This window comes from Chelonia mydas, chromosome 25 (genome assembly GCF_015237465.2).
Source record: "Chelonia mydas isolate rCheMyd1 chromosome 25, rCheMyd1.pri.v2, whole genome shotgun sequence".
NCBI classification, from domain to species: Eukaryota; Metazoa; Chordata; order Testudines; family Cheloniidae; genus Chelonia; species Chelonia mydas.
Window position 1 is genome coordinate 10,476,760 of NC_057858.1, and position 24,235 is coordinate 10,500,994.

A 24,235-nucleotide genomic window follows, 5' to 3' on the forward strand; every position below is an offset into this window, starting at 1 on the left:
GAAGGGGAGAAGCCCAGAACTACCCTCCAGCCGGCCTCTCCTACCTCCATGCTGGCATCTGGGCTTTCCCTTCATTTCCTCATGCATCCCGCTCCACCCCCAAGATTCACTCTGATCGCATCCAGCACAGTCATCAGCGGCTCCCGTTTCAGTGCAGCCTGCTGAGATGCCGAGCTCTGGCTCCTGGCGGCATCTGCAGCCCGCCCCCACCTCCCCTCCTTCCCCAACTCAAACACGCCAGCAAAAGAACAAATGAAACAACAGCCCTCCGTCACTCAGATCTCCACACGCTCGACTGGAACACATGCCCGGCTGCTTGCACAGCTGAGGAGCAGACCGTGTTTCTCCAGCACTCAGCTTCTCATCTGTAAGCACCAAGCTGGCAACCTGCTTCCCCCCACCCGCCCCCGGGCAAGGGCAAGGAGTGGCCACATCCTACAGCTCGGTTTCTAACCAGCCTCTCCTAACCAGTTTCTGACTGTTAGAAGAGGCTGGTCATGATGGGAGGGGTTAACACGCTGATTATGAGAGAGGAACTGTCCTCTGGATCAGACCAGGAACCCATCTAGCCAATAACGGCCAATATTAGTTGATTCAGAGGGAGGTGCAAGAAAACTTGTAGTAGCCAGTTACGGAATAATCTGCCCCCAGGGAACATTTCCTCCTGACCCCCACCGTTAGAGGTAGGCTTAAGTCCTGAAGCACGAGTACTTACATCCCCTTCCAGAACGCTCACTATTGTCCCTGCGCATAGTCTTGTTCTCTCAAGGTCTGATCCGTTTTTCAAATCCCAAGGAGCAGGACCCGTCCCTCATTAACCCACCTAGAAGCCTAGGCAGGATCTAAGGCCCATTGGAAGTGGAGCCGCTGGATTTATTAGCCACTGGTGCAAATCTCTTAATTAGCGCAAAACCGCACATTTGTAAAGAAAGACTGGAAGGGTGTTAAATGGCGGATGGCTTATGTCTTTTGGAGGCAAAGGAAAAAACAAAGTATCTCCAGGTCGATTAAGAGCAAGCCAAACCATGGTCTGTGGCATCATTGTCTGTCACTGAGCTGCCTGCACCAGAACAGAGGTGACAAGGGCAGGGTGCACCTGGAAAAGGGACGTGTGAAGAGTGGGGCCACATCGAATGTCACTGACCAACTCTCAGCTCATCAGCGTCCTGGCAGAGGGACTGCACTGAACTCAACCTCCACGGGATGGGGACAGTGAGGGGACTGGGTGGGAGACCACCAAGGAAAAGCCGGGTGCCGTGGGAAGTGGCGCTTTCCCCTCTGGTTTGTGCTGAACGGACGTCCCAAACTGTCGGCAGATACTGTGCTGCTGGAGGTAATAGGCCTCAATCTCAGTGAGCCTAAAGCCACTCAGGCTGCAGGTGTAATGACACTTTAAGGCCCCTGATGTTGCTGGTGTGGGGGAGGGGGAAGAGGCTTTGGTGTAACTGAGAATCAGGCCCAAAGCCCAGATTACATCTAGCCACGAGGGTGCCCACGTACCGTCCACCACAGCAGAGAGCAGTCTCGGCTGGGTTCCTTACATCCTGCTGAGTAAGCCACTGCTCTAATTTCAAGAGGCTTCGGGTCCTGGCCTTGTGCAGTGTTGCCAGCACGGTGCAGCTTCTGCACGCGCACTGCTTGGTAAAGGCAGCCCCTACGCGTACACATCTGTGCAGCAGATAGTACACACCTCCACACAATGAGATCCACAGTGTGGCCCAGCAATTGGGTAGCGGACTGGGAGTCTGGAGCCCTGGGTTCTATATTCTTGACACTGACCCCCCCTTCTCTGTGCCTCAGTTTCCCCTGCCACCCTTTCTCTCTTCGATTGCAGGGGACGTGCTCTCACTGTGCAGCACTGGGCCCAACCGGCCCTGATCTCAGCTGGGGCCTCCAGACACCACCGGAATACAATCACACTTGCTAACAAAGCAGCCCCGATAGGAGAAGTTTCAAAGGGCTTTAATGTGCAGTGCTTCACATGCAGCTCCAGTTACACACCGGCCCCACCAGAGACTGTGCAGCCGAACCTTCGACATCCCTGAAAATGAGACACTGCTGGAAAGCACGCCGAGTGAAAGGAGTCCACGTACCGGGGAGAGAGGGTGAATCAGTACGGGAGGCTCCTCCGGATAACAGTCGTGACTGGCTGCCCCCAGTGCAGAATAACCATTCCCCTGGGGAACCAGGTGAGGCGCAGCCCCCCAGGAGCAGTCTCCCCCCCCACCCCCCACTCCGCTAGGGGGAAAGGAACGGAAACGGAGTGACGGGCTGGGTGCTGCACCCTGGCCAACCCCAGCAAAGTCCTACGCAGCTGCAGAGACCAGGGACTGGCAGGTTCTTGTTCCCCAGGGAAGTGGTTATTCCCCAGAGGCAGCTTATTGGCCAAGAACCCTAAAGCACTCTGGGGCCTTTGGTTTAAGCTGCTGCTGTTCCTGGAGGAGTTCTCTAGCTCGCTCCCCCAGGCATGCTCGGCTAGCCCACAAAGGCACCATTATAGCTACGAGTCCCGTGAAGAGAGGTGTCTCACTGGGATCCTAGACCCGCAGCCCCCGTCACTCCACAGACCGACAGCACTCCGGCCTGGCATGGGTGACCCAGACGGTGTCCAAAGCCAGGCCTGGAGGGATCCATCTGCAGGATGCCCTCCTCCCCAGACGCATGGGGTAGTGAGCGGGGGCGAGGGAAGGGGGAAGAGAGGCCAGGTCAATTGGCCTAGAGCACCTGAGTTACCAGCAGCAAACAGGGGCCCCTTGCTGAGGCCCAGCTGTGTGAGAGGCTGAGGTCACAGGGAATGCCAGTCCCCAATTAGCCCCTTGCCTTCCACCTTAGTTTGGGGCCAGAAGCTCCCGGTAAGCGAAGCAATCTCGTCTTTGGGTCAGTGATTCCCAGTCACGAGGGAAAATAGCAGCCAGTGATCTCCAGATCCAGGTCCCTCGGCACAGAGGGAGGAGCGGGTGAGCTGGGCTGGCAAGAGCCATACGAAGGCAGCGCCATGCCCCTCCTGGCACAAGGGAAAGCAGAGATCCTGCCTCCTAGTGGCAGCCCCATGCTCCTGCTCTCCAGGCAGGGTCCGTTTCCAAAGAGGAGACACCGATCCATCCCCTGGGGGATACCTCGCTGGGCCAGCTGTCTGCTGTGCCCCTAGGACGAGGTGCTGGACACAGGGTCTCCCCTTGTTCTCTGATGGGGTGCTGTGAGCCAGGCCCCACCCTGGACTCGGCTGGCTGGCAGCTCTGGTCCAATTAGCCAGCGTTCGATAGACAGTCCGGGGCCTTGCCCACGTCCGTTTCAGCTGAAGAAATATGTAGATTCCTTCACCTTCTGCAGGTCAAAGTTGCCTGGAGGGGAAGAAGGAGCAGGGGGAAGGTCAGAGCGGGGGCTGCACGGGTTGGAGACCGGGGGCGTCTCTCAGCATTCTAGGGGAAAGGATTCAACTTTGTGCTCTAGCTCAACCGCAAGCTATGGGCTGGCTGCAGGAATCGCTGGGTGAGCTTCTCCGGCTTGTGTTATGCCGGCCCGCAGATTAGATGACCCCACTGGCCCTTGCAGCCTTAAATTCGAAGTCTCAGTACATCCCATCCCCCCTCACTCCGGAAGATCCCCCTCGCCCCAGGGAGGAGAGAGCAGCTCAGAGCAGCAATCAGACCGACTCTCCCTGACCCCACCTGGGGCAGAGAGCACGCCGGGGGCCCACTCCGCTCACAGGACCCCTCCTGCTGCCCGACCCATTGCACGTGGATGCGTTCCCTGGGGCAGAGAGTTAGCGGGGGGGTAGGAGCTAGGACGCCCACCCCAGGACATCGGTTATCCCCCATCCTAGGCTGTGGTGGGTGCAATGCTGCTCTGCGAAAGGGCTCAGCACTAGGGCAGGGATGCTTCTAGCTGTGTGTGCACCAGGCCTCGCGGAAGGAGCAGCCAGGGACAGAGAGTGGGTCAGGACAAGGGCTGCTTGCTTGGTGACCTCCGACTATCTCTGCTAGCTAGCTAGGTTCTGCTCTCCAGCTGGCTTGGGCTCGCACGGCAAGTTGGATGCCAGGGTGGGAGCCAAAGGCAGCTTGCTCTGGGGGGGGGTTACGTCCTACTAGATCGCCAGTGCTAACAGCCCCAGCAAGACACTGCTGAGCTCGGGGTTCTCCCGTCTGGCCCATCCAGAGGGCAGCCAGCCGCGTGGCCACTCTAGCCTCGGGACAGGGACCAGGAGGAGATTCTGCTGGGGTGGGCGGGGCTGGCAGCCAGGCACAGGGAAGATAGCGACGCTCACCCAGCCTTCCTGGCAGCGCGAGACGGATCCCTAGGGACCAAGCTAGACCCCCAGTAGGATCCAGCAGGCTAAGGTGCGTCTACACTACCAGCGCTACAGAGGCACCGCTGCAGCCCTGCCGCTGATCTACAGACACTTGCTACAGCGACAGAAAGGGGACCCCGCCCCAAGAGGCTAGCTGACAGAAGAATTCTTCTACTGAGCTAGCTGTGTCTACACCGGGGCTTAGCTCAGCTTGACTACATCTCTCCAGCCCCGCAGCTAGGTCAACCTACATTTTAGGTGTATAGACCAAGCCTCTATCTTTCACCCACCGAGCACAGCGCCGTGCCCTGTCTCGCAGGTTCCTCCCGCCCATTGTGGGATGAACTGAAAGAGACACTGGTCATCAGAAACATGGCTACTGCTGGGAAAGCGTTATGGGGCTGGCTCATTCCAATCACTCGCGTCAGAGGGCTCACGCCTGGGAGCCACCCCGGGAACCAACTCCAGAGGCAAGCGTTAGTCCAGTGCCCAGCATTCGCGGGTGGCCTGGAGGCACTGCCGTAATAACCACGACGGATAATAACAATACCTGTCTCGGGGACCTTGGACAGCAGCTCCACCAGCCTCTTGTGTTCGAGGGACTTCTTGTCCCTCCACTCAGCCCTGGGTCAAAAAAAGCCACGACACAAAGGGGTGTTAAATAGGAAAGTGGGAACTTTCTGCTCCCAGCCTGAATCACACACACATCTCTGTGCAGCTTGTGGGCACATGGCTCTGAGCCAAGGGGATGGTGACAGGTCCCCGGTGTCAAAGGAACCATCAGATCAGCTTCAAGATAAGAGTCTCCCTATGTGGCCGCTTGGGCATCTAAGTATCTTCCTGCGGTCCTTGTTATCTCAGTATCGCTCTCTGGTGCTAGCTGCCCCCACCTGACCAGAGTATCTGAGCGCCTGCCAACCTCGATGGACTTTCGGCACACAAAGCCCCTCTGACGCAGGGCAGCGATCTCACCCTCCTTTGCAGGTAGGGAGCTGAGGCCCAGAGAGACTTGCCCAGGGTCACACGGAGAATCTGTGGCAGAGCAGGGGACTGAACCCAGGTCTCCCGAGCCATGGCCTAGCTCACTAACCACTGCGCCATCTTTGTCCTAGGAGCAGCCCAGAGGCAGGCGGAGGAAGGATACCGTGGATAGGCTCCAAGCCGGAGGCTGTGGGGCTGCGTAACTTACACAGCGCAGTGAACAAAGGAAGTTCCCCTGAAGGAGCCCCAGAGAGGGTGGGTGAGCTGGGTACTTACAGGGAGTCAGTGCAATATTTCTGCAGCATGAACCTGGATAGATCCTGCAGGATGGGCTGGCTGTGCAACTCCACAAACTGCTCTCGACACACCTGGCAGAGCACGGAGGTCACAAGTTAGTGGAATACAACAGCACGCAGCCCTCTCACCCCGAGACAAATTCCATTTAACCTGTTTGCACGGGGCTGAACGTGGGGTGCGTCTGCAGAGCACGGAGCGCAGCGGGTTGAGAATGAGGGGTGTCAGCAGAGCTGTAGGGGAACGGGAATGGAGGGAAGCCCATGGCTAACATACCAGGAAGGGCCGTGCATTACGAGCGAGGGTCAATGACAGAGCTACGCGCATGGGGAGCCCAGGGCTGGGACAGCAGGGGGCTGCGGACTGAGGGGTATCAGCAGACACATGAACAGCAGGTGCCATCTTGGCACTCTGTATTTTGCAGGGCGCATAGCCTTGGTTACCCACAGCCAATCAGACTACAGGGTGGGGGAGGGAAAGGAGACCCACGTCATTGGGGTGGGGGGAGGAGACGTGAGTCAGGGCCAGGGGCTGGACAGCACCTGCCGAGCCCCCTCGAGGAGGATGCGCTGGGTCAGTGCAAGAGGCTCTGCTCACGGGGGAGGGGGCTGGTCTCTACCTGGTTCATGACATCCACAGTCAGCGCGTGGGTCCAGTAGCAGTCGTGGACCGAGACGAATGTCAGGCCCCGTCTGAAAGGCAGCAGAGCAGCCAGATTAGGTGTCGCCCGCAGAGACCCTCCCTCTTCTCTGATGTCAGCCCAGGCCCCTGCCTCGGGCAGCCAAACCCTCCTGCTGGCACCAGCACAGGGGCCTGAATGAGCTGAACTGGGGGCTGCCATCCCTTGGGGCACCGCCTAGCGCCCTGGGTACGGTACCTCCCTGATCCCAGACCCATGCGGGGAGGGGCTGACAGCTGTAGGAGCAGGGCTGGACGCCGGCAGGGGCAGCTGAACCCTGCGGATTTGCCTCCACCAATGCTAGAGGAGCCCCAAAGATGACCCGAGACGGAACCCTGACCGCCCAGTCACATCCCCCACTTCCCGCTCAGCTGATTGCTTTAACCCTTTCCCGCCCATCAACAGCTGAGCTCTTGGCTCTGAAATACTCTTCCCTGCTGCCCGCAGTGCTGTGCCCCAGACGAGGACCCGAGTCCCCAGGTCTCAGTACGAGGCCCCTTGTTTACTCCGCGGTCTGTCCCCTCCCACCCGCCCCCCACGTTTGGGGAACGAGGGCAGAGTCGCACAGGGCTAGCAGTGGTGGCCCTGCCCCTGGGGCTCCCTACTGGTGGCAGTGCAGGGCCGTCAGCATCATGTGCGTGGAGTCCAGCGAGTGGATGAAGTTGGGCGGGAAGGCGTTTTTCTGCTTCACCGTGTCCGGTTTCCTGCAATGGAGCATGGAACAGTCAGACATCCCGGCTGCCCGCCACGGCCAGGGGAGGGGAAAAGCGGGGAGGCAGAGCACCCAGGACCTGCTGTCAGGGTAAAGCCAACCAGGGCTGCACGATCGGAAGGAACTGGATCCAGTGGGCTGAGCACGGATGGGGATGGAGCCTGGGCTGCATTCCCTGGGACGATGGGAGCTCTAGGGGCTGCCCCCCACACTGGTCCATGGACACAAGGGAGCAGGTAGGAGATGTTTCCCTCTCCTGGAAACCCATGCCGGGTGCTACGGCCCTGCACCCGCAGCGCTGTCCACAGACGCTGCTGGATTCCCTCCAGACCTTCCTCCCCTGCCACCCCGCACTCCTGCTGAGCATCGCACTGGGCAGCACAAGGTAAGGAAAGCAGGAGTGTGCGAATACCAGCAGCAGCCCTGATCAGTGTCTCTCTCTCCTACTGGGGACTCATCTGCCAAGCTCTGCTGATGGGGGGGCGGGGTTTGTCTCCAAACCGCCTGGAGGCAAGGGCTCCCCCAGCTCCGGGCTGCACAGCGGGGAGCGGGGAGGAAATCACTCGGGCTGAGGGGAAAGGATCGTAGAGTCTGCTCCGAGCACTTGCAGTCCGGTACTTACTGGTTGGCGTCAAAGCGCACGTTCAGACTCAGGGTTTGCATGGTGCTGTTCAGCTACAGAGAGACAGAGACCGGACTCAGCGGCAGAGAGACACAATCACCCATTCCTAGGGAGTCCCAGGCACGCCACTCTTGGAGAGCGGATCATGCCAGCAACAGGCCCCCAGCATGCGCCATGCAGAGTCTAGGACCAGAACTGGCCCAGCCAGCTCCCAGAGCAGGGAGCTCATGGCCAGATTAGAACAGCCTACTTCAGATCTTCGGAAATGGGTAGGAACCTTTGTCCTACCAGCCAGCATGTCTCCCAGGAGGTGCCCAGCGCCTGGCTCACTGGCTTTAAAGGCCCTTATCTCACCAGCAGAACTGGGAAATGCAGCTGAACAAATCAGCGGCTTGGAGACAGGCAGACCACCCTGAACTGCCCCGTAACTGCTGGGACGTGGCGTGCCAGCGGCTAGGAGATGGGGCAGATTCTGCGTGCAGGTGGGCAAGCAGGAATCTGTTTCCCTGCTGATATGCCCAGGTCGGTACCATGTGGGGGTCTCGTCACTGAGCCTTTGGGGAGCCCTGGTTACTCGCCAGCTCCATTACTCTTAAATACCATCCTGACTTCGTCCCGCTGACTCACCCTTCAGCCCCCCAAGGATGCTGGCTCCAACGTTGGCCCCGCCGCACCGCTGACTCATCCCCGCATGTCGGTGCTCATACAAGCCCCCCTCTGGTCTCTTCCTCTCAGGGATAAGCTCCTCCCACCCCCAAGAATCTCAGCTGCTGAATTAGCCCGAAGCTCACGTGGAGCAGGAGGGAGAGAGATGCTGAGAGGACTGTACGGGGGGGGGGAGGAGGAGGAGGAAGGGGATCAGCGGGGAGGAGTGTGGGACTGGAGCGAGAGTGAGTCACATGAATCCTGGGGAACCACTTCTCATGTCTCATCCTGTTTCCCTGACTCGTGCTGGGCTCACCTCCCGGAGTCCGAAAAGTTAATTACCCCGGTGAGTCAGTGGGGAGGGGGGGAAGAGAGAGCAGCCTGACACCATACCCATCCCTCACGAACCCTCCCCGCCCACACACCCCCACGGGAGACTTCTTCACTGTACGACGTGCATGTGTAACACAACCAGATCTGGCACCCCTGCTGGCTGGAGTCTTCACAGCCCGGTGTATTCTGCCTGCGTGTACGCAGCAAGGTTCTGCGTAGATCTGCACTGGCTGGAGACATCCCAGCATTGTGCACAAGTACACACGTGTGCACACACATACAGAACAAGGTTCTACACATGTGCACTGGCTGGAGACTTTGCCGCGCTGCCCCTTAATGCCCTTGGCCCAGGGCGGTGGCTGGCGGGGCACTGATCTAGATCCCCCATGTTCCAGACTGAGAAGCCAGCTCACAAGCTGCCAGTACTTCTGCTCCCCTTTGTCTCCGCACCGAGAGGCACTCACCACTGTAGACTTGGCCCGATGGTACGGCTGCACAATGGGCAGGCCCAGCGGGGTGACCCACTCCACCGTGTTCCCGGACTTGGCGATGAGCCGGGCACTCTCTGTCAGCCAGATCTGCAGGGACAGACTGGAGTAAGCAGCTTCCCCAGAGCACGGACTCAGTGGGCCAAGAGCCCCGGTGGCTCCAGGGGTTCTAAGGACAGATTCACCCCATAACGTCCCCGCCCACCACAGGCAGTTCTGAGCCCACCATGGATGGCACAACACCCTGTGGTCCCATCCCCCAGGGGTTCATTCCACCTGAGTGGGGGCGGGGGTCAGGAATGCTCCTGTGGGGCTTGGATCACACAGAGACCTGCTGCTTGAGACACCGGATCTAGTGGCCCCATTTCACTTCATGAGCAGGGCTGGCATTAGAGAGTGGGCTGCATTCCCCAGGGTGATGGGAGGAGACATGGGATCTCTAGGGGCTGCCCCCAGCTCCTCTCCTGTTCTCCAGCTTGCTTGTAGCGCTCCCAGGAGCGGATGCCAGGAGCTCTGCAGTGCTGCACTCTTCGGCATACGGGGAAGCCAGAAGAGGAGGGGGGCGAGGGGAAAAGCAGGAAGGAGAGAGAGAGAGAGAGAAAAGCAGCAGGGACCTTACCTGGATCTCTCGAGTCCCTGAGAACATCTCCTTGAGGCTATTGAACACCTGCTGGACGAGGTAATGCGACGCCTCCCAGACGTACTCCTGTGTGGATCAGAGGCAGGGTGAGAGTCCCTGCGATGAAGGCATGCCTGCCTTCTCACCCGAAGGACCACAGCCCGGATGAGCTGCTGCTGACATGTCTCCCTCCCCTCCAGGGTTACTGCCTCGGAGAACCTGCCTTCCCACCTGGGCTAGCTGAGACCCAAGATCTCACTGCAGCTCAGGGGAGCTGGGAATCTGAATCCTGATCTGGCTCCGGAGCGGGCAGAGAGGTGACTTAACACAACTCTCCTCTCCCACAGAGGAGGGCCAAGTCACCAGGCACCCTGCTGGCCTCTGCGCTGCATTACTGGCCGTGTAAGTAACAGGGACAGCGCTAGGCTATGAACCGCTGTGAGGTGCCGAGGGGAACCCTCTGCTCTGCAGGAGGTGCCATTAGCCCAGCCCAGGCACCAGCAAGTTGCCTGGAGACAGACATCGGGGGGCCAATACGGCCCCCAGAGGGAGCAGCAGTCTCTCAAGCCTTGTATTGTACAAGACACCAGCTGAGGCCTATTACTGCCAGAGAGGCTGGGCAACAGATGACAATGTTGGAAACCAAAGGGACAGGATACACCTGATTGAAGAATTCACCCCATCCTGCAAAAGGCCACCACCTATAAGCTGGCTCCCATTCCACCCCACTAGCCGAACCCCTGCCCTGGATCCAGCTTAGCAGCATCCAGAGGGCAGGATCGTGCCAGGGGGGAAGAAAAGGGAAATCTCTCCCCAGGGAAACGGGCACTACACAAAACTCAGCCAGAAACCAGTGGCAGCAGTCAGATGGGACAGAGGGGAAGCCAGGGCGAATGCCCTACCTGTGGGAAGCCGTCGATCTCCTTGAGCCGCTTCTCGATCTGCAGCCTCCCTCCGTACCTGGTGACACCGTACACCACTGTCATCACTGTCTGCTTCACCACCTTGCGGCTGATGTAGCCGTCCAGGACCTGGGCGATCTTCATGCCCTCCTGGGCGTCCTGCTTCCGGAAATCTTCTACCTAGGGCAGCATGGAGAGGAACCAAGGGGGAGATCCCGTGATCCTGCCGCCGCTGAATCAGGACCCGCCTACCCTCCCACATAGGAATAGGGTCATCGAGGGAGCCCCAGGGCCCAGCTGGGCTGCACCCCCTCTACACAGACTGGAGAAACCAAGCCAAGACCACCGGTCTGCCCCTCCCCCACACCCACGACAGACACTGTGTTCCATGCTAGCCACCCTGGATAGCAGAGGCCACTAGCTAAAGGAACTAGGGAGTTTTTGGACCACAGAGACACTGACTCAGGACACTGGTATTGCGATACGGAGCCTTTCCACCCCTGTGCTGGCACAGCACCCAATGGCTGTCAGGTCCACTGTGTGTCCGAGTGGATCGAGCACTGGACCAAGCCTTGGGAGACCTGGGTTCTGTTCCCGGCTCTGCCAGTGATCCTCTGGGTGAGCGGGTCTCTGTGACTCAGTTTCCCCATCTGAAAATTGGGGATAACCATACTTGACCGCGGTGATCCACAAATGAAAAGCTCTAGATAGGAGCTAAGGATAGTTTCTGTGTGCGGAATGAATGTGGCAGGTCTCAGTCCAGTTGCCAGCAGGCTGATTTCATATTGCAAAACTTCAGAGACTGGGGTTTGCTTGGCAAGAGAGGCCGAGGACTGAATGTACCATGGAGATTAGTTTCCCGCGTCGCCCAAAAGAAAGAGAATTCCCCTCCTATGTGCCGGCCAGGTGCTGGCAACTCAGACAGAGCATCTCCCTGCTGCTTGGAGACCCTGTCTCACCAACTCCCCATCTGCACACGGGGGAAAACCGGAGAGAGGGAGCCTCGGAATGGTTCATGGCTTGGTGATTTCTCGGTCTCAGCTCCTTCTCTGTCTACTGTGATCACACCCTCCCCACTTCTAGCACAATCTCATCTGGATTTTTCATTGTGGCCACCGCAGTGCTTCCCTCTAGAGGAGAGAGGGACAGTCAGGCGCTGGATTCCAGTCAGTTGATGGCTATTGAGCCAGCTCGGTGGACAGTGCTGTCTATCTCAGCCTCTCCTCTCCCACTGCACTGTCCTGCTCGGGGACACTGACCACCAGCTCCACGGTGGGTCTGAGCAGAGGGGTGAACCGTAGGGACCTGCCAGGGTTATCGGCTCTGTCCCACCTGCTGGGCAACTCCGCTGTACACGTCCTGGGGGATGTCACATGGTATCAGGTTGACCGAGGTGGCGCCGATGACGTCGCGCCCCAGTGCGGCGTAGTGCTGCAGCCCGTTGCAAGAGCCGTCCTGTGAGCAGGAAGAACAAAGGGTGGGACTGAGAGCCTGGCCATTTAAAGGAGCATTGCGTGGTTAAAAACCAAGGCTGGGATTTTCAGTGAAGCCTAAGGGAGTTAGGCACCCCATTCCCACTGACTTTCTCATGCCCTCACCAATGTTGCTGGAAACTGCTCAGGACAGAAGAATTTTTAATGCTGACTTTGCACCGTTTTGGCTTTTTTACTTTTTCCAGCAGGGACAAAGGACTCATTGGTTTCCCTTTCACCTTCCATCCGTGTCACTGTCCGAGTCTCAAGCACTAGCCCAATGCTGCAATGACTGAGTTGCAAACATGGCATGGGATGTTTATAAAATCAGCCCCTCTCTCTACCCCCACAGAAAGTTTTCACTGGAATTTAAAAAAAAAAAAAAGAAAAGAATGGAAACATGTTAATTATTATTCTGTATTGTTTGTATTATAGGAGCAACGCTGCGCTAGATGCTGTACGAACATGGTAAGAGGCTGCCCAGAAGCGCTTACAATTGAAGTAGATAAGACACAAAAAGGGTGGGAGGGAAGACCGACCCAGAGAAGGGCAGGGAATTGCCCAAGGTCACACAACACGTCAGTGGTAGTGCCTGGGATAGAAACCAGGGTTCCTGACTCCCAGACCAGTACTCTAGCCACTGTGCCAGGCTGCCTCTCCCCTGCTGCTTGGAAAACCTTCCTGTAACCAAAGAGGAATCTGAGCCAGAGTTTTGCTCCAGATCTCAAAACTCTGGGGTGTTCAGCTCTGAGGGTTTTGGTTGGGCCCTGACCCTTACCAAACCCAACATTGACCTGTCCCAGGTGTGGCACTGCAGTCTAGGCGACCAGATAGGTATCAGGCCTCCTTTGCAGATGCTCGCCACTGAGTAATCTCCCACAACAGTTGGATTGACAGCTGCCAGAGGACCTAGGTGAGCCTGGGACAACACGGGCAAAACCATGCCTGGCATGAATGGGGGGTGTGGGGAGTGGTTAAAATGCAACATGGCAGGGTGGATAAAAATTTATGTTTTTGACAACAACATTTTTAAAACAGATTTTTTTTTTAATTTAAATCAGACTCTTCTTATTTTATTTAAACAACGACAACATTTTCTTTAAAAACGTAAATCTGTTTAAAATGAAATCTGAATTTCATACAAAATATGTTAAGGCCTAAACTTATTATAATCTCTTAAAACATTTAAATAACAAAAAATATGCTGAATGCATGAGCCTCTATCAAAAACGTTGCGTTGAAAGAAAGGATCAGGGCAATAAACATAGAATTATAGAATATCAGGGTTGGAAGGGACCTCAGGAGGTCACCTAGTCCAACCCCCTGCTCAAAGCAGGACCAATCCCCAACGAAATCTAATTTCTAACATCTAACTTCTGAAGTCAAGCTTTATAAACATGGCACAAAAGATCCACCTAAGTAACTTGGGAGACTGTCTCATTTTCAAGAGAATTAGGCAAGTAAGAATTTAAGCTCCAGTCACTCTCATTTAGGCTTATTTGAAAACGTTCCCAGGCTGACCTGAAATAATCAGTTTAGTTCACTGACTGTGGTTAATCCCTCTGTTTAATAAACCATTCTGTTGAAAATCTGAAACATGTTCTAATAAGAGAAGTTTGTGTGTCCAAAACATTTAAGGGTGTTAATGTTTATGTGTTGCTGTGTGTTTTGTTACATTCCAGTTACTATCCTAAGACAGCTCGACACAAATCATGAGGAAAAAGTTAATTACCTAGTAACTAAGCAATGTATTATTCCCCGTTTTCTAACATATTAAAAATGTTCAATTAATAAGAATCTGAAAATGTTAAGCTGTATAATTGCTTAAATAAATGTACATTTTTCTAGCAGTCCCTCCCAGGCAGAAAACAGATGTACCAAATCCAATGGAAAGGCTCTGTTTAGCTGTAAATCAACACATTTTAATGGTTATCTCAACCAATGAGAATGCACCTCTTTTTTAGAAAAAGAAAAGTTAATTCAAATTGATGACTTAAACTGAGACTTTCCACCTGGTAATTTCAACCAATCCACCCTGCAACACACACTTTGAACTGCAGAGGCCTTGATGCTCAGTACCTCCCACCATTCCTGCTACAGCGACTATATTCGGGGGGACTGAAGCCACCAAGAGAAAGGACCACCCCATCCCACCTGGGGCACCTGCAGCCTCGCAGACATGTGAGGTGGGATCCACAGGCCCATGGCAGCCCTTCCCCCACGTTAGAACTGCTTCTGTCAATGGGAGGTTGATGGGTCAGCTGTTAGGTGACTCCCGGCACCTCTGCTTGATCTTTGATTTTCCATTCTGCCCCCATCCCCATTCAATGAGATCTGAGTCATTAGGGTTAGTTTCTGACACGTGCTCCCCCTGCTCCCATTAGGGCCATCCAGTCTCTAAGGGGAGAAACACAGACCCTCTCGCAGGGAAATGCTAATGACCCAGTATCCTCTGATGACACAGGCCCCTGACTGATGCACTCAGGCTGTGGAACGGAGCAGGGCAAAAGGACTGGCCTAAGGTTAATCAGAGCAACTGAGCCTTTCCACTGCAGCGCCTCTCTGGATGGTAAGGGCAGCTCCCGCTAGCGAGGAGGCAGTGTGAGTAGACCAAGCGCAGGGTTATTCTGCTTCCACTGCCTGGTTGGGGCCTGGCCTTGCTGTGAGCACAAAGCACTTGGACTCACGTCATTTAGCGCAGCAGGAACCATCTCTGCCCTCATCCAGAGTCAGGCTTTCATCCTTCCAGCCAGCAGAGCTGCTCTGCTCCAGCCCTCAGACCAGATGAGCAAGGACAAGGAACAGCTGACATAAGCCCTCTGGCTACAGAGCAGGAGAGATCCCCCGCCCCAGGGGCATATACCAAGCAGTTGCAGTGCCTTTCAGAGACTGCAGCCACGACCGCTATCTGCAGCAAGCCTGTCTGATTCAAAGCAACACAGGGTCAGGCTGGATTCAGTTCCCAGCTGTGCTAAAAGCTCGTGGGTGAGTCACTTCAGATTTGTGACTCAGTTTCCCCATCTGCACAGCATAGTTAGTGATGCTTCCCTACTCCGCAGGAGTGTGTAGTGAGACTGAATCTACAGATCCTTGGGAGAGGTTTAGATACTATGGGGATGGCAGCCATATAAATACCCAGATAACAGGCCCGGCAGCTAATGAGGAAAAGACCAGGGATTTGTGCACGCTGATCCTTCCTGTCCATACCCTGGAACAGGAAGCACTTGACAGTGGCCTGGTCCTTGCCAGGGGAGCGAATTAGGGTCTGTTTGCTTACAGGTCGAACCCAAGCACCACTGCAGTTCCAACAGCCTTTGTACCCCTCCGACCCAGAGTCTCCCACATCCCTCTGTCCTCTCCCCCCGGAGTTTCTGTTAGCTCCCCAAGCTCTCTGCCCCATGCAGGAGGAATCCAACAGTCACAGTCACGGGGCCCCTTACCTGATGAATGGGGAAGTGCGAGATGTAAGCTGTGGGGTCTGGTGATCTCAAAGCCTTGGCTATCTCCATGCAGCACGCCAAGGCTTGCCAAGGTTCATCGGTGTCCATCCACCATTTCCTGCCCTGGGCAGGGGGACAGGAGGGGAGGGAAGAGCATCTCAGCACTAGAGCAGAAGAGTCCCTGGGTACTGAACTGCGTCAGAACCAGGGGCCACTGACCTGAGGCACAACCTCCGGCAAGTCGCTACACCCCTCGGCGAGCTAGTCCACTCTAGAAAAGGTTTGCCGGTACAGCTGTATCGGCAGCGCCTCCTAGCGGAGACGCAGCTTCTAGCGGCAAAAACGGGCTTTGCTGGTAGACCGTATTCCGGCTCCCCAAACGAAATAGGCAGTACCACCTTTTGCCGGTATAACCGCATTGACACGGAGGCTTTTGCCAGTATAAAAATGTTGCCGATCACACCCCTAACTAACACTATTATACCAGCAAAAGTTTCTAGTGTAGACCTGGTCTCAGCCTCAGTATCCCTCTTCAACCCTTCCTGTTGCCTGTATTTAGATTGGAAGAGCTCCGGGGCAGTGCCTGTCTCTCACTAGGCCTAGCACAATCTGGACTGGGACCGCAGGGTGCTACTGGAATATTAATAAAGCCACCCAGGGTGGGCAGGCACCCACCGGCTGCCACTTTGGGCACAGGGCAAGATCCTCTCTCACAGGATCCCGGAGGCCACGTCTATAGTAGGGGCGCTTTGCCAGGGTAGCGATGCCACATACAATACCAGCCAAGCGCTCCTAGTGCGAACACAGCTTCTACCGGCAAACCTGCACTACTGCCAGCAGAGTTTATTCCAGCCCCACTGAGCGAAACAAGCTACCCCAGTAACAGCACAGATCTGCCGGTATAACTGCGTCTACACTGGGGCTTTTGGGGGCACAGCTGGGTTGGTCAGGAAATCACAGCTCTTTGCACCTCTGACCGACGCAGCTCTGCCCGCACAAGCTTGTAATGTGGACCTGAGCTGAGAGCAGCCTCGAGAGGTCCTGGATTCCAGGCTACCGCTTTATCGCTTAGCTCCTGATGCCTCTCCCTGAGGGCTAGCAGTGCCAGGCTTGTTCTGGGCTCCCTCTAAAGCCAGAGAGACCATCCCGGCTACATACCGTCAGGGGGTTGTCAGCAGAGTCCAGGATCAACTCCATTATCTCGTTGGCATAGGCCAGCCTCTCCCGCAGAGAGTTCTTCTTCTTCAGCCCCGTCAGGTTAATAAGGTGGATCTTGATCCAGTCGAGGCCACGCGCCCCCAGTGGCTTTCCCTCCGCGAACAGCAGAATGGCCCGGGTGATGTCGCTGCCCAAGTGGTTGAAGTAGGGCGGGCAGGGGTAGGTCCTGCCCCGGAAGTCCATGTTGTGGGGGAACCAGAACACCTTATCCCTCATGTGGTTGGCTATGGAGAGCTTGTAGAGGGCGTCCATCCGCAGGCTGTACATTTCCGCCGTCTTCTTCCTGCACTGCGTCAGCTCACGTTTCAGGGATGACTTGCTCCAGGGAGTGCCGGGCCCCATGTGGAGGGCCATGGATGGCTTGGGGGCCTCCGACATGGGCGGCGGGATGTCCAGCTTCTCGCTGCCCTTGGCGTTGAAGATGGAGATGATGATATCCAGCACGGGCTGGTTGATCTTCCAAGGGCAGTTGCCCAGCTGGTTCAAGGCATCCAGGACTGAGTGCAGGTTGCTGCGAGGACACTCCTCCAGCAGGAGCTGGTGCTGGATGGCCCCCTCCACGCAGCGCATCAGCTTGGTGGGGAGGAGGATGTAGGCCCCGAAGTGTGGTGAGGTCCATGGCACCGGGGGGCACAGCATGGGCATGACAAAGGAGTCGAAAGTCAACGTGGTCTCGGCAGCATTTGACAGGATCTGGGTGAGGATCGGATGGGGCTTTATAAACCCGATCTGGGGGGGGGTAGAATTAAAGAAGGGTGAAGCTCTGCGGGGAGACGGGGGGCAAGTTAATTAGCGACACAAGGGGCTACAACTCCCTTCAGACTGGGTTCAAAGAGAGTCCAGACAGGCAGCACAATGCAAAGTTATTGTAACGCTGCATTGCGGCTTCACTTCGCTCGCTGCTGGGGAAAGGGGCCTCTCACCCCAGTGCCCCCGCTTCGGAGCCAGACAAACTGACAGACTCTAGTTCATCCAACATACATGGCTGCCCTAAACCTGCTGATCCATTTAACCCACAGCACATGAGTAAGGATCACAGCTACGCGGGAGTGGGGCTGCAGGAGCAGAAGCTTCTGAACACCCTGGAGCTGGCGAGGCCAAGACGGGTGTCCCAGCTGGAGCGGGTATGGGTGTCTAAACCGTCGGGGGCAGTTTATGACCCTCTGTCCTTCTGGGGAGGCTGTGGGGTGTGCCAGGAACTGAACAGGGGGAGGGAAGGAAGAGGAGGAAGTTTTTTGGTTAGTGGAACAGAGCATGCATGCAAGTCACACAGTGGGCACACACACACGTCAGGGCAGCTGGGAAGAGGAAGGAAAGGAACTAGAACTAAGATGACATGTGCCTGACCATAGCCCTTTGCTGGTATGAGGCATTCCAGACTGAGGTGTCACTGGAGGTCTTGGAACAAACTGATAAATTAAAAAGTAATAAGTCACCAGGACCAGATGGGATTCACCCAAGAGCCCTGAAGGAACTCAAACATGAAATTGCAGAACTACTAACTGCGTTATGTAACCTATCGTTTAAATCAGCTTCTGTACCCAATGCCTGGAGAATAGCTAATGTGACGCCAATTGTTTTAAAAGGCTCCAGAGGCGATCCTGGCACTGACAGGCCGGTAAGCCTGACTTCCGGGAAATTGGTTGAAACTATAGTAAAGAACAGAGAAATAGATGAACATGATTTGTCGGGGAAGAGTCAACATGTTTTTTGTAAAGGAAAATCACGCCTCACTAATCTATTAGAATTCTTTGAGGAGGTCAACAAATATGTGGACAAGGGTGATACAGTGTATTTAAGAGACTTTCAGAGAGTAAGCAGTCATGGGATAAGAGGGAAGGTCCCTCTCATGGATCAGTAGCTGGTTAAAAGATGGGAAACAGAGGGTAGGAATAAATGGTCAGTTTCAGAATGGAGAGAGGTAAATAGTGGGGTCCCCCAGGGGTCTGTCCTGGAACCAGTACTGTTCAACATATTCCTAAAAGATCTGGAAAAAGGGGTAAACAGTGAGGTGGTAAAATTACTCAAGATAGTCAAGTCCGAAGCTGATTGTGAAGAGTTACAAAGGGATCTCCCAAAACTGGGTGACTGGGTAACAAAATGGCAGATGAAATTCAATATTGATTAATGCATATTGGAAAACATAATCCCAACTACACACACAAAATGATGGGGTCTAAATTCGCTGTGACCACTGAAGAAAGAGATCTAGGAGTCACTGTGGATAGTTCTCTGAAAACATCTGCTCAGTGTGCAGTGGTAGTCAAAAACACTAACAGAACATTAGGAACCATTAGGAAAGGGATAGAGAACAAGACAGAAAATATAATGCCTCTATATAAACCCATCGTTCACCAATTCCTTGAATACTGTGCGCAGATTTCAAAAAAAGATGTATTGGAATTGGAAAAGATACAGAGAAGGGCAACAAAAATGATTAGGGGTATGGAACAGCTTCTGTATCAGAAGAGATTAAAAAGACGGGGACTTTTCAGCTTGGAAAAGAAATGACTAACGGGGGATATGATAGAGGTCTATAAAATCTTGACTGCTGTGGAAAAAGTGAATAAGGAAACATTACTTACTCCTTCACATAACACAAGAACCAGGGGTCACCCAATGAAATTAATAGGCAGCAGGTTTAAAACAAACAAAAGGAAGTTTTTCTTCACACGACGCACAGTCAACCTGTGGAACTCCTTGCCAGAGGATGCTGTGAAGGCCAAAACTATAACAGGGTTAAAAAAAGAACTAGATAATTTCATGGAGAAGTCCATCAACAGGTATTAGTAAGGATGGGCAGGGATGTAACACCCTGCTCCGAGCGTCCCTAGCCACTGTTTGCCAGGAGTAGATGACAGGGGATGGATCACTTGATGGTTGCTTCTTCATTCCCTCTGAAGCACCTGGCATTGGATACTGGGCTAGATGGACCATTGGTCTGACCCAGTACGGCCGTTCTTATGTTCAGTTTAATAGCGATGCCTCCCCAGAGGGATGAGGGGACCACACCTGGCGCTGGCAGAAGGCCAGACCCGATGATCTAGCAGGTTTGTTCTGATGGAGGGTCCTGATGCCTGGTTACAGACCTCTCCCCACCCCGGGGCCCTTACCTGCCGGCTGCTGCGGAAGGAGTAGACGTGATACAAGACGGGGATGAGTTTCACCTCCAAGCTGGGGTTCAGGATGTTGCTCTGCACCTTGATCACTTGCACGAGGAGCTCCACCATGTGAGTGCCCAGCTGCACCATCAGGATATGAGGCCAGGTGCAGTCCTTGCTGAGCAGGGAGGACCCCGAGCTAGCCTCCAGCTTCTCCCAGTACTCCCGTGGCAGGTAACTATCCAGCTGAGGAAGTAGGAGGAAAACGGCCCAGCGTGAGCAGCAATTATTTCTCTCGAGAGATTAATTGGGGCTGACTGAGCTGTCTGGAATTTGGGTCAGATTATCATCCAGGCTGCCTCCGGGGACTGGGGGCCTTCTGGAGAGGGGCAGCCGAGGACGCGCGCTGTGTTTGGGAGCCATGCCGAGGAGCGTCCCTCCCCCGTCACACCCACAGGGCAGCCACGCTATGTGTAAACGTTAACAGGAGGGACAGCTGAGGAGCAAAAACACACAGGCATGGTCAGTGCAGGCAGGAAAGGGGCCGCCTTCCTGCAAGCAGCTTCTGCCAGCCCACCTCCAGCAGGGCCTGCAACGACACTTGCCTTTCCAGATCTGCACCTCCCACTATATACATGGCTCGGAGAGCCAACTTCACCAGCAGCACTTATGCTGTACAAACCCAGGGTCACTCCTGGGCCAGAACAAGATCTAGCTTGGGCAATCAGTGCCCGAGCGACTCTTCCAACTCTGCCAGCACAGCTCATTCTGGGTGGGAAGAGACTGCCAGGCACACCAGACAGGCTAGTGGCTTCGTTAGCTCTCGTGGCCTCTTCTCCGGAACCTGCAGTTCCCGAGATGCCCTCCCAGGATACAAGCCCTGGACGTTTGCAGAAGCAGAGTCTGCCCTCCAGACCCCGCAGTCTCTGGGAGACAGCCTCCAACCTACCGAGTCCTAGGTCAAGGACTCCTCCAGCTCTCAGCTGTCGAGAGTCCTGCAGTGGGGAGCGTTAGTCTGACAGCAAACCCCAAAGCCTCTGGAAAATCCCGAACATCTTAGGTGTTGTGGGAGCAGCACTCAGGACACCAAAGCCTGACAAGCCTGCATCCTGCAGACAGAGACTCAGCCCTTTGCCCCCACAGGAAGCAATCTGCTGCCCAGGCTGCTTCTCCACAAAGAGCTGCTTGCATTTACTGGGGCAGATCGCCTGGAGAGCCTGAGACAAGGCCCCAGGTCCAGGCCATGGAAGCTACATCTGCCCTTGTCTCTATCACACCCAGACGCCACGGCCCACCAGCCTGGGGGACCCCTCACCCTTGGGGCAGGGAGCTAAGACAGGCCTACCTGGGCATCCTTCGCCAGCAGCTGGACGTACTCGTCATAGATCTTCCGGATCTTCTCCACCAGGCGGCTGCGCGATTTCTTCCGGACGGCATACTTGTTGTAGATCTTGGTGCCCAGCTCTTTAGCTAAAACCAGCAGGGACTCTCCTTGGGGAGGGAGGCTGGAGAGGCTCTGAAAAGGGGGAGGCAGCGAGGGTCTTAGGGGAGAAGGGCAAATCAATCAGGGCGTTTAAGGCACCACCCAGGCTCACTACAGCAAAGGGAGAGTGTGACAGACAAAAGCCAGCAGGACACAGCCAAGATCAGGATGAAGGAGCAGCTGGGAGAGATCATGGGCTTGCTACTCAGCACATGGCGCAAACGTGGCCCTGATCTAATACCTAGTCCAGATTCACAGCACAAGCTCTGGTTCTGCAGGCCCAGATGCAAATTCCCCCGTGAGAGTGGCCCATGGCACAGCTGCAAGTCTGATTCATCGGCCACGGGGGCACTCAGTGGCATCGAGACTCTTCCGTTCCTGCACAGTGGCCTAATGGGGCCGGGGAAGGCGTCTTACCTGCAGCATGATGTCCACGTACTCCTCGTCATCCAGCAAGCACAGGTAGGGATAGAGGCTCATCTGCCAGGACCTCCTGTTCGCCATGTGGATCTTAGACTCCCGCAGGGTCTGGAGGAGGGACTTCCGCCACTCAGAGCGCAGCGTGGTCAACAGCTCCCGCTGCACACAGGCAAACAAGGCGGTCAGCTGCTTGGCGATCGCACGGTGAGAGCGCAGAGGCAGGTGTGGGCTAACAGAGGGCACAGGAGTTTGCCGGTGGGCTTCCCCATTCCACTGGTCTCTAGAGATCCACACCAGGCTCTCACCCCCTTTCCAAGTATCAGGGCCAGAACTCCGCTGCCACCTCCTCTCTCTCACTGCCTGCCTCTGGCTACGTTTTCACTAATTCTCTTGCCCTCCAACGCAACCACCAGCAGCTCCATAGAGTCAGCGAGTTGAGGAAGCGCTTCCCTGAATGCACCAGCAGGGGGCACTCCCCAAGCAAAGGGATCCTCCAGCCTTCAATCTCCGCATTCTCTCAGCTGGGCGTTCTGTTTACACAGTGCACAGAACAGCTTCGTCTCCCCTATCCCTAGGGCATCAGTTATTGCATGGAACGCCCCCAGGTAATCCAGAGCAAGTCATTCACAAACCCAACCCAGTGGAGCAGGGGGTTACACCCGGGGGGGATGTAGTCCCCTGCTTGTTTTTAGTGAGGTCCTTTAGCTTCGAATTGTGAGTATTTACTGACTTTCCAATATTGCTGTAAACCCCGGCACGGTTTGGGCTTAAGGCTCCGGCAGCACTTCGCTGGATAGCCAGGGATCTCCAGCCACAAGGCTCACGCTGATTGCCTAGTCTGACCTTCTGCATAACACCCCGAACAATTCCCACATGCAGCTGGCCGACCAGAGGCACGTCTTCTACAGAGCAACCCGAACTCCGATTACAACCCTTGCTCTCAGAGGGGGGCAAGGACAATGCCTGCGTTAGCTCCACCGAGCGCCAGGCTTTACCGCTTTGATGGCTTGCTCCGTCAGGGGCTTGGCCGACTCCACAGAGCTGATGGTTATGGTGTTGGAAGCCTCCATCTCCAGCTGCTGCTGGAAGCGTTCCCGCAGCTCGCGCACCGAGAAGTCCAGCTTGGGGTAGGAGACCGGCTTTTCCTGCAGGGAGACGGAGGTGGTGAGTGCTTGGATTCAGGTACAGGGCGTTCGGGTGCTTCCGTCGCTCAGCGGCTGGACGTTCCCAGGTGTAAATAGTTCCCTCATTTACAGACCTGAGGCACAGAGACCCCTAGTGACTTGTGGCAGAGCAAGGCACTAAATCCTGGTCCCAGGCTAGCACCCACACAGCCTCCTCAGAAGGGCTGACAGCGAGATGAGGGTCATCATTAGCCACTCCTGTCAATTATGAATCCCAACCTCATGAGCAGAACAAGGGAGCTGCCAGGGGGCTGGCCCCACGCAGCCTCTCCCCTTTCCTTGCACTTGGCCAAACTAGAAGAGACGCTGTATGAAAATGCTGCGATTGATTGATGGCTACACAGAGGCTGCAGTCATATGTCACGCTTCCATGCCTTTGCCAGCTTTATTTCCAGCAACGAGGTAGCACCCTACACACCTGGCATGGGCACAACTCCCAGCTGTTTTGGGCAGTGGATTCCCCCCCTCCTAAGACATAAGGCCCCATTTTCCATGGCTCTCAACCTAGGCACCTTGGGAGCCAAACCGCCAGCTAGCAGACATGCAGGAGGGACCAAACCCCAGTTCTTAGCATGGCAGAATGGGACTGATCCCAGGATTAGGAGCCTGGAATCTGAGAATTCTCATCCCAGTTCTGACACAGGCCTCCCTCTCTGGCCGTGGCCAAGTCACTTATACTCCCAGCTCCTCTCTCCCCATCTCTAAAGCTGGCTCTGCCTCTCGGGGAAGCTGGAAGGACTCGTGTGTGTGTGCTCAGTGCTATTCACACTGCTGGTTCACTCAAGGGGCTCGTGGTCCGTGCAACCAGTTCTGTGACAATCACCCCAATAACAAGGGCTCCATGCCCCAAATAGCCTATCCCAAGGAGGGAAACTGTCATTAGCCCTGCGGGATCCCAGGTCACGTGCGCCCAGCAGCCCCCCTTTACCTTGGAGTAGAAATCCCGGAGCAAAGGAGAAGAGCAGATTTCTGAGTGGGGCAGCGACAGTGGCTGAAAGTTGGGCTTGATTATCCTGACAGCCTTCAGCACCATCTGCCGCTCATCCTCCTCGTAGACTGTGTCTTTGAAGAGCTCGTCCAGGTGGAAACCATCCTCTTCCAGCTGCTGCACACATCTGGGGAAACAGGTATGGATCAGCAGGGGGGACAGAGGAGAGGGAGGGAATATCTACCCAGGAAAAGGATAAATGTTTAGGTACAAGACAAGTGATGGTGCAAACAGGGAACCAGAGACTAAGCAAGATGCACACCAGAGAGGAGAAGAAAGGAACCGTGTGGATCAGAACCAGCCCCACCTTGGGGAGCCCCAGTGGAACAGTCCCCCTGGACCAGGTCTGCTGTAGCCTCTCCTCCT

At 55.5% G+C, this 24,235-nt stretch overlaps 1 protein-coding gene across 5 annotated transcripts in view; it reads right to left on the reverse strand.

The window, feature by feature from the left end:
- Nucleotides 1–1,946: 1,946 nt before the first annotated feature.
- Nucleotides 1,947–24,235, reverse strand: part of POLRMT (RNA polymerase mitochondrial) — a 40,090-nt gene continuing 17,801 nt past the window's right edge. For 3 of the 5 annotated variants that reach the window (XM_043535805.1, XM_043535804.1, XM_043535807.1), the window contains 17 exons: nt 23,810–23,996; nt 22,693–22,842; nt 21,695–21,856; nt 21,140–21,310; nt 19,807–20,040; nt 16,634–17,422; nt 15,476–15,598; nt 11,896–12,018; nt 10,564–10,743; nt 9,662–9,748; nt 8,968–9,132; nt 7,577–7,629; nt 6,848–6,946; nt 6,183–6,255; nt 5,546–5,637; nt 4,839–4,912; nt 1,947–3,341 (listed from right to left, as the gene is read on the reverse strand). In XM_043535805.1, the coding sequence (XP_043391740.1) occupies nt 3,292–3,341; nt 4,839–4,912; nt 5,546–5,637; nt 6,183–6,255; nt 6,848–6,946; nt 7,577–7,629; nt 8,968–9,132; nt 9,662–9,748; nt 10,564–10,743; nt 11,896–12,018; nt 15,476–15,598; nt 16,634–17,422; nt 19,807–20,040; nt 21,140–21,310; nt 21,695–21,856; nt 22,693–22,842; nt 23,810–23,996 (2,812 nt within the window). In that variant the 3' untranslated portion in view covers nt 1,947–3,291. The remainder of the gene's footprint in view (nt 3,342–4,838; nt 4,913–5,545; nt 5,638–6,182; nt 6,256–6,847; nt 6,947–7,576; nt 7,630–8,967; nt 9,133–9,661; nt 9,749–10,563; nt 10,744–11,895; nt 12,019–15,475; nt 15,599–16,633; nt 17,423–19,806; nt 20,041–21,139; nt 21,311–21,694; nt 21,857–22,692; nt 22,843–23,809; nt 23,997–24,235) is intronic. The other 2 variants (XM_043535806.1, XM_037885478.2) reach the window with 1 other exon arrangement.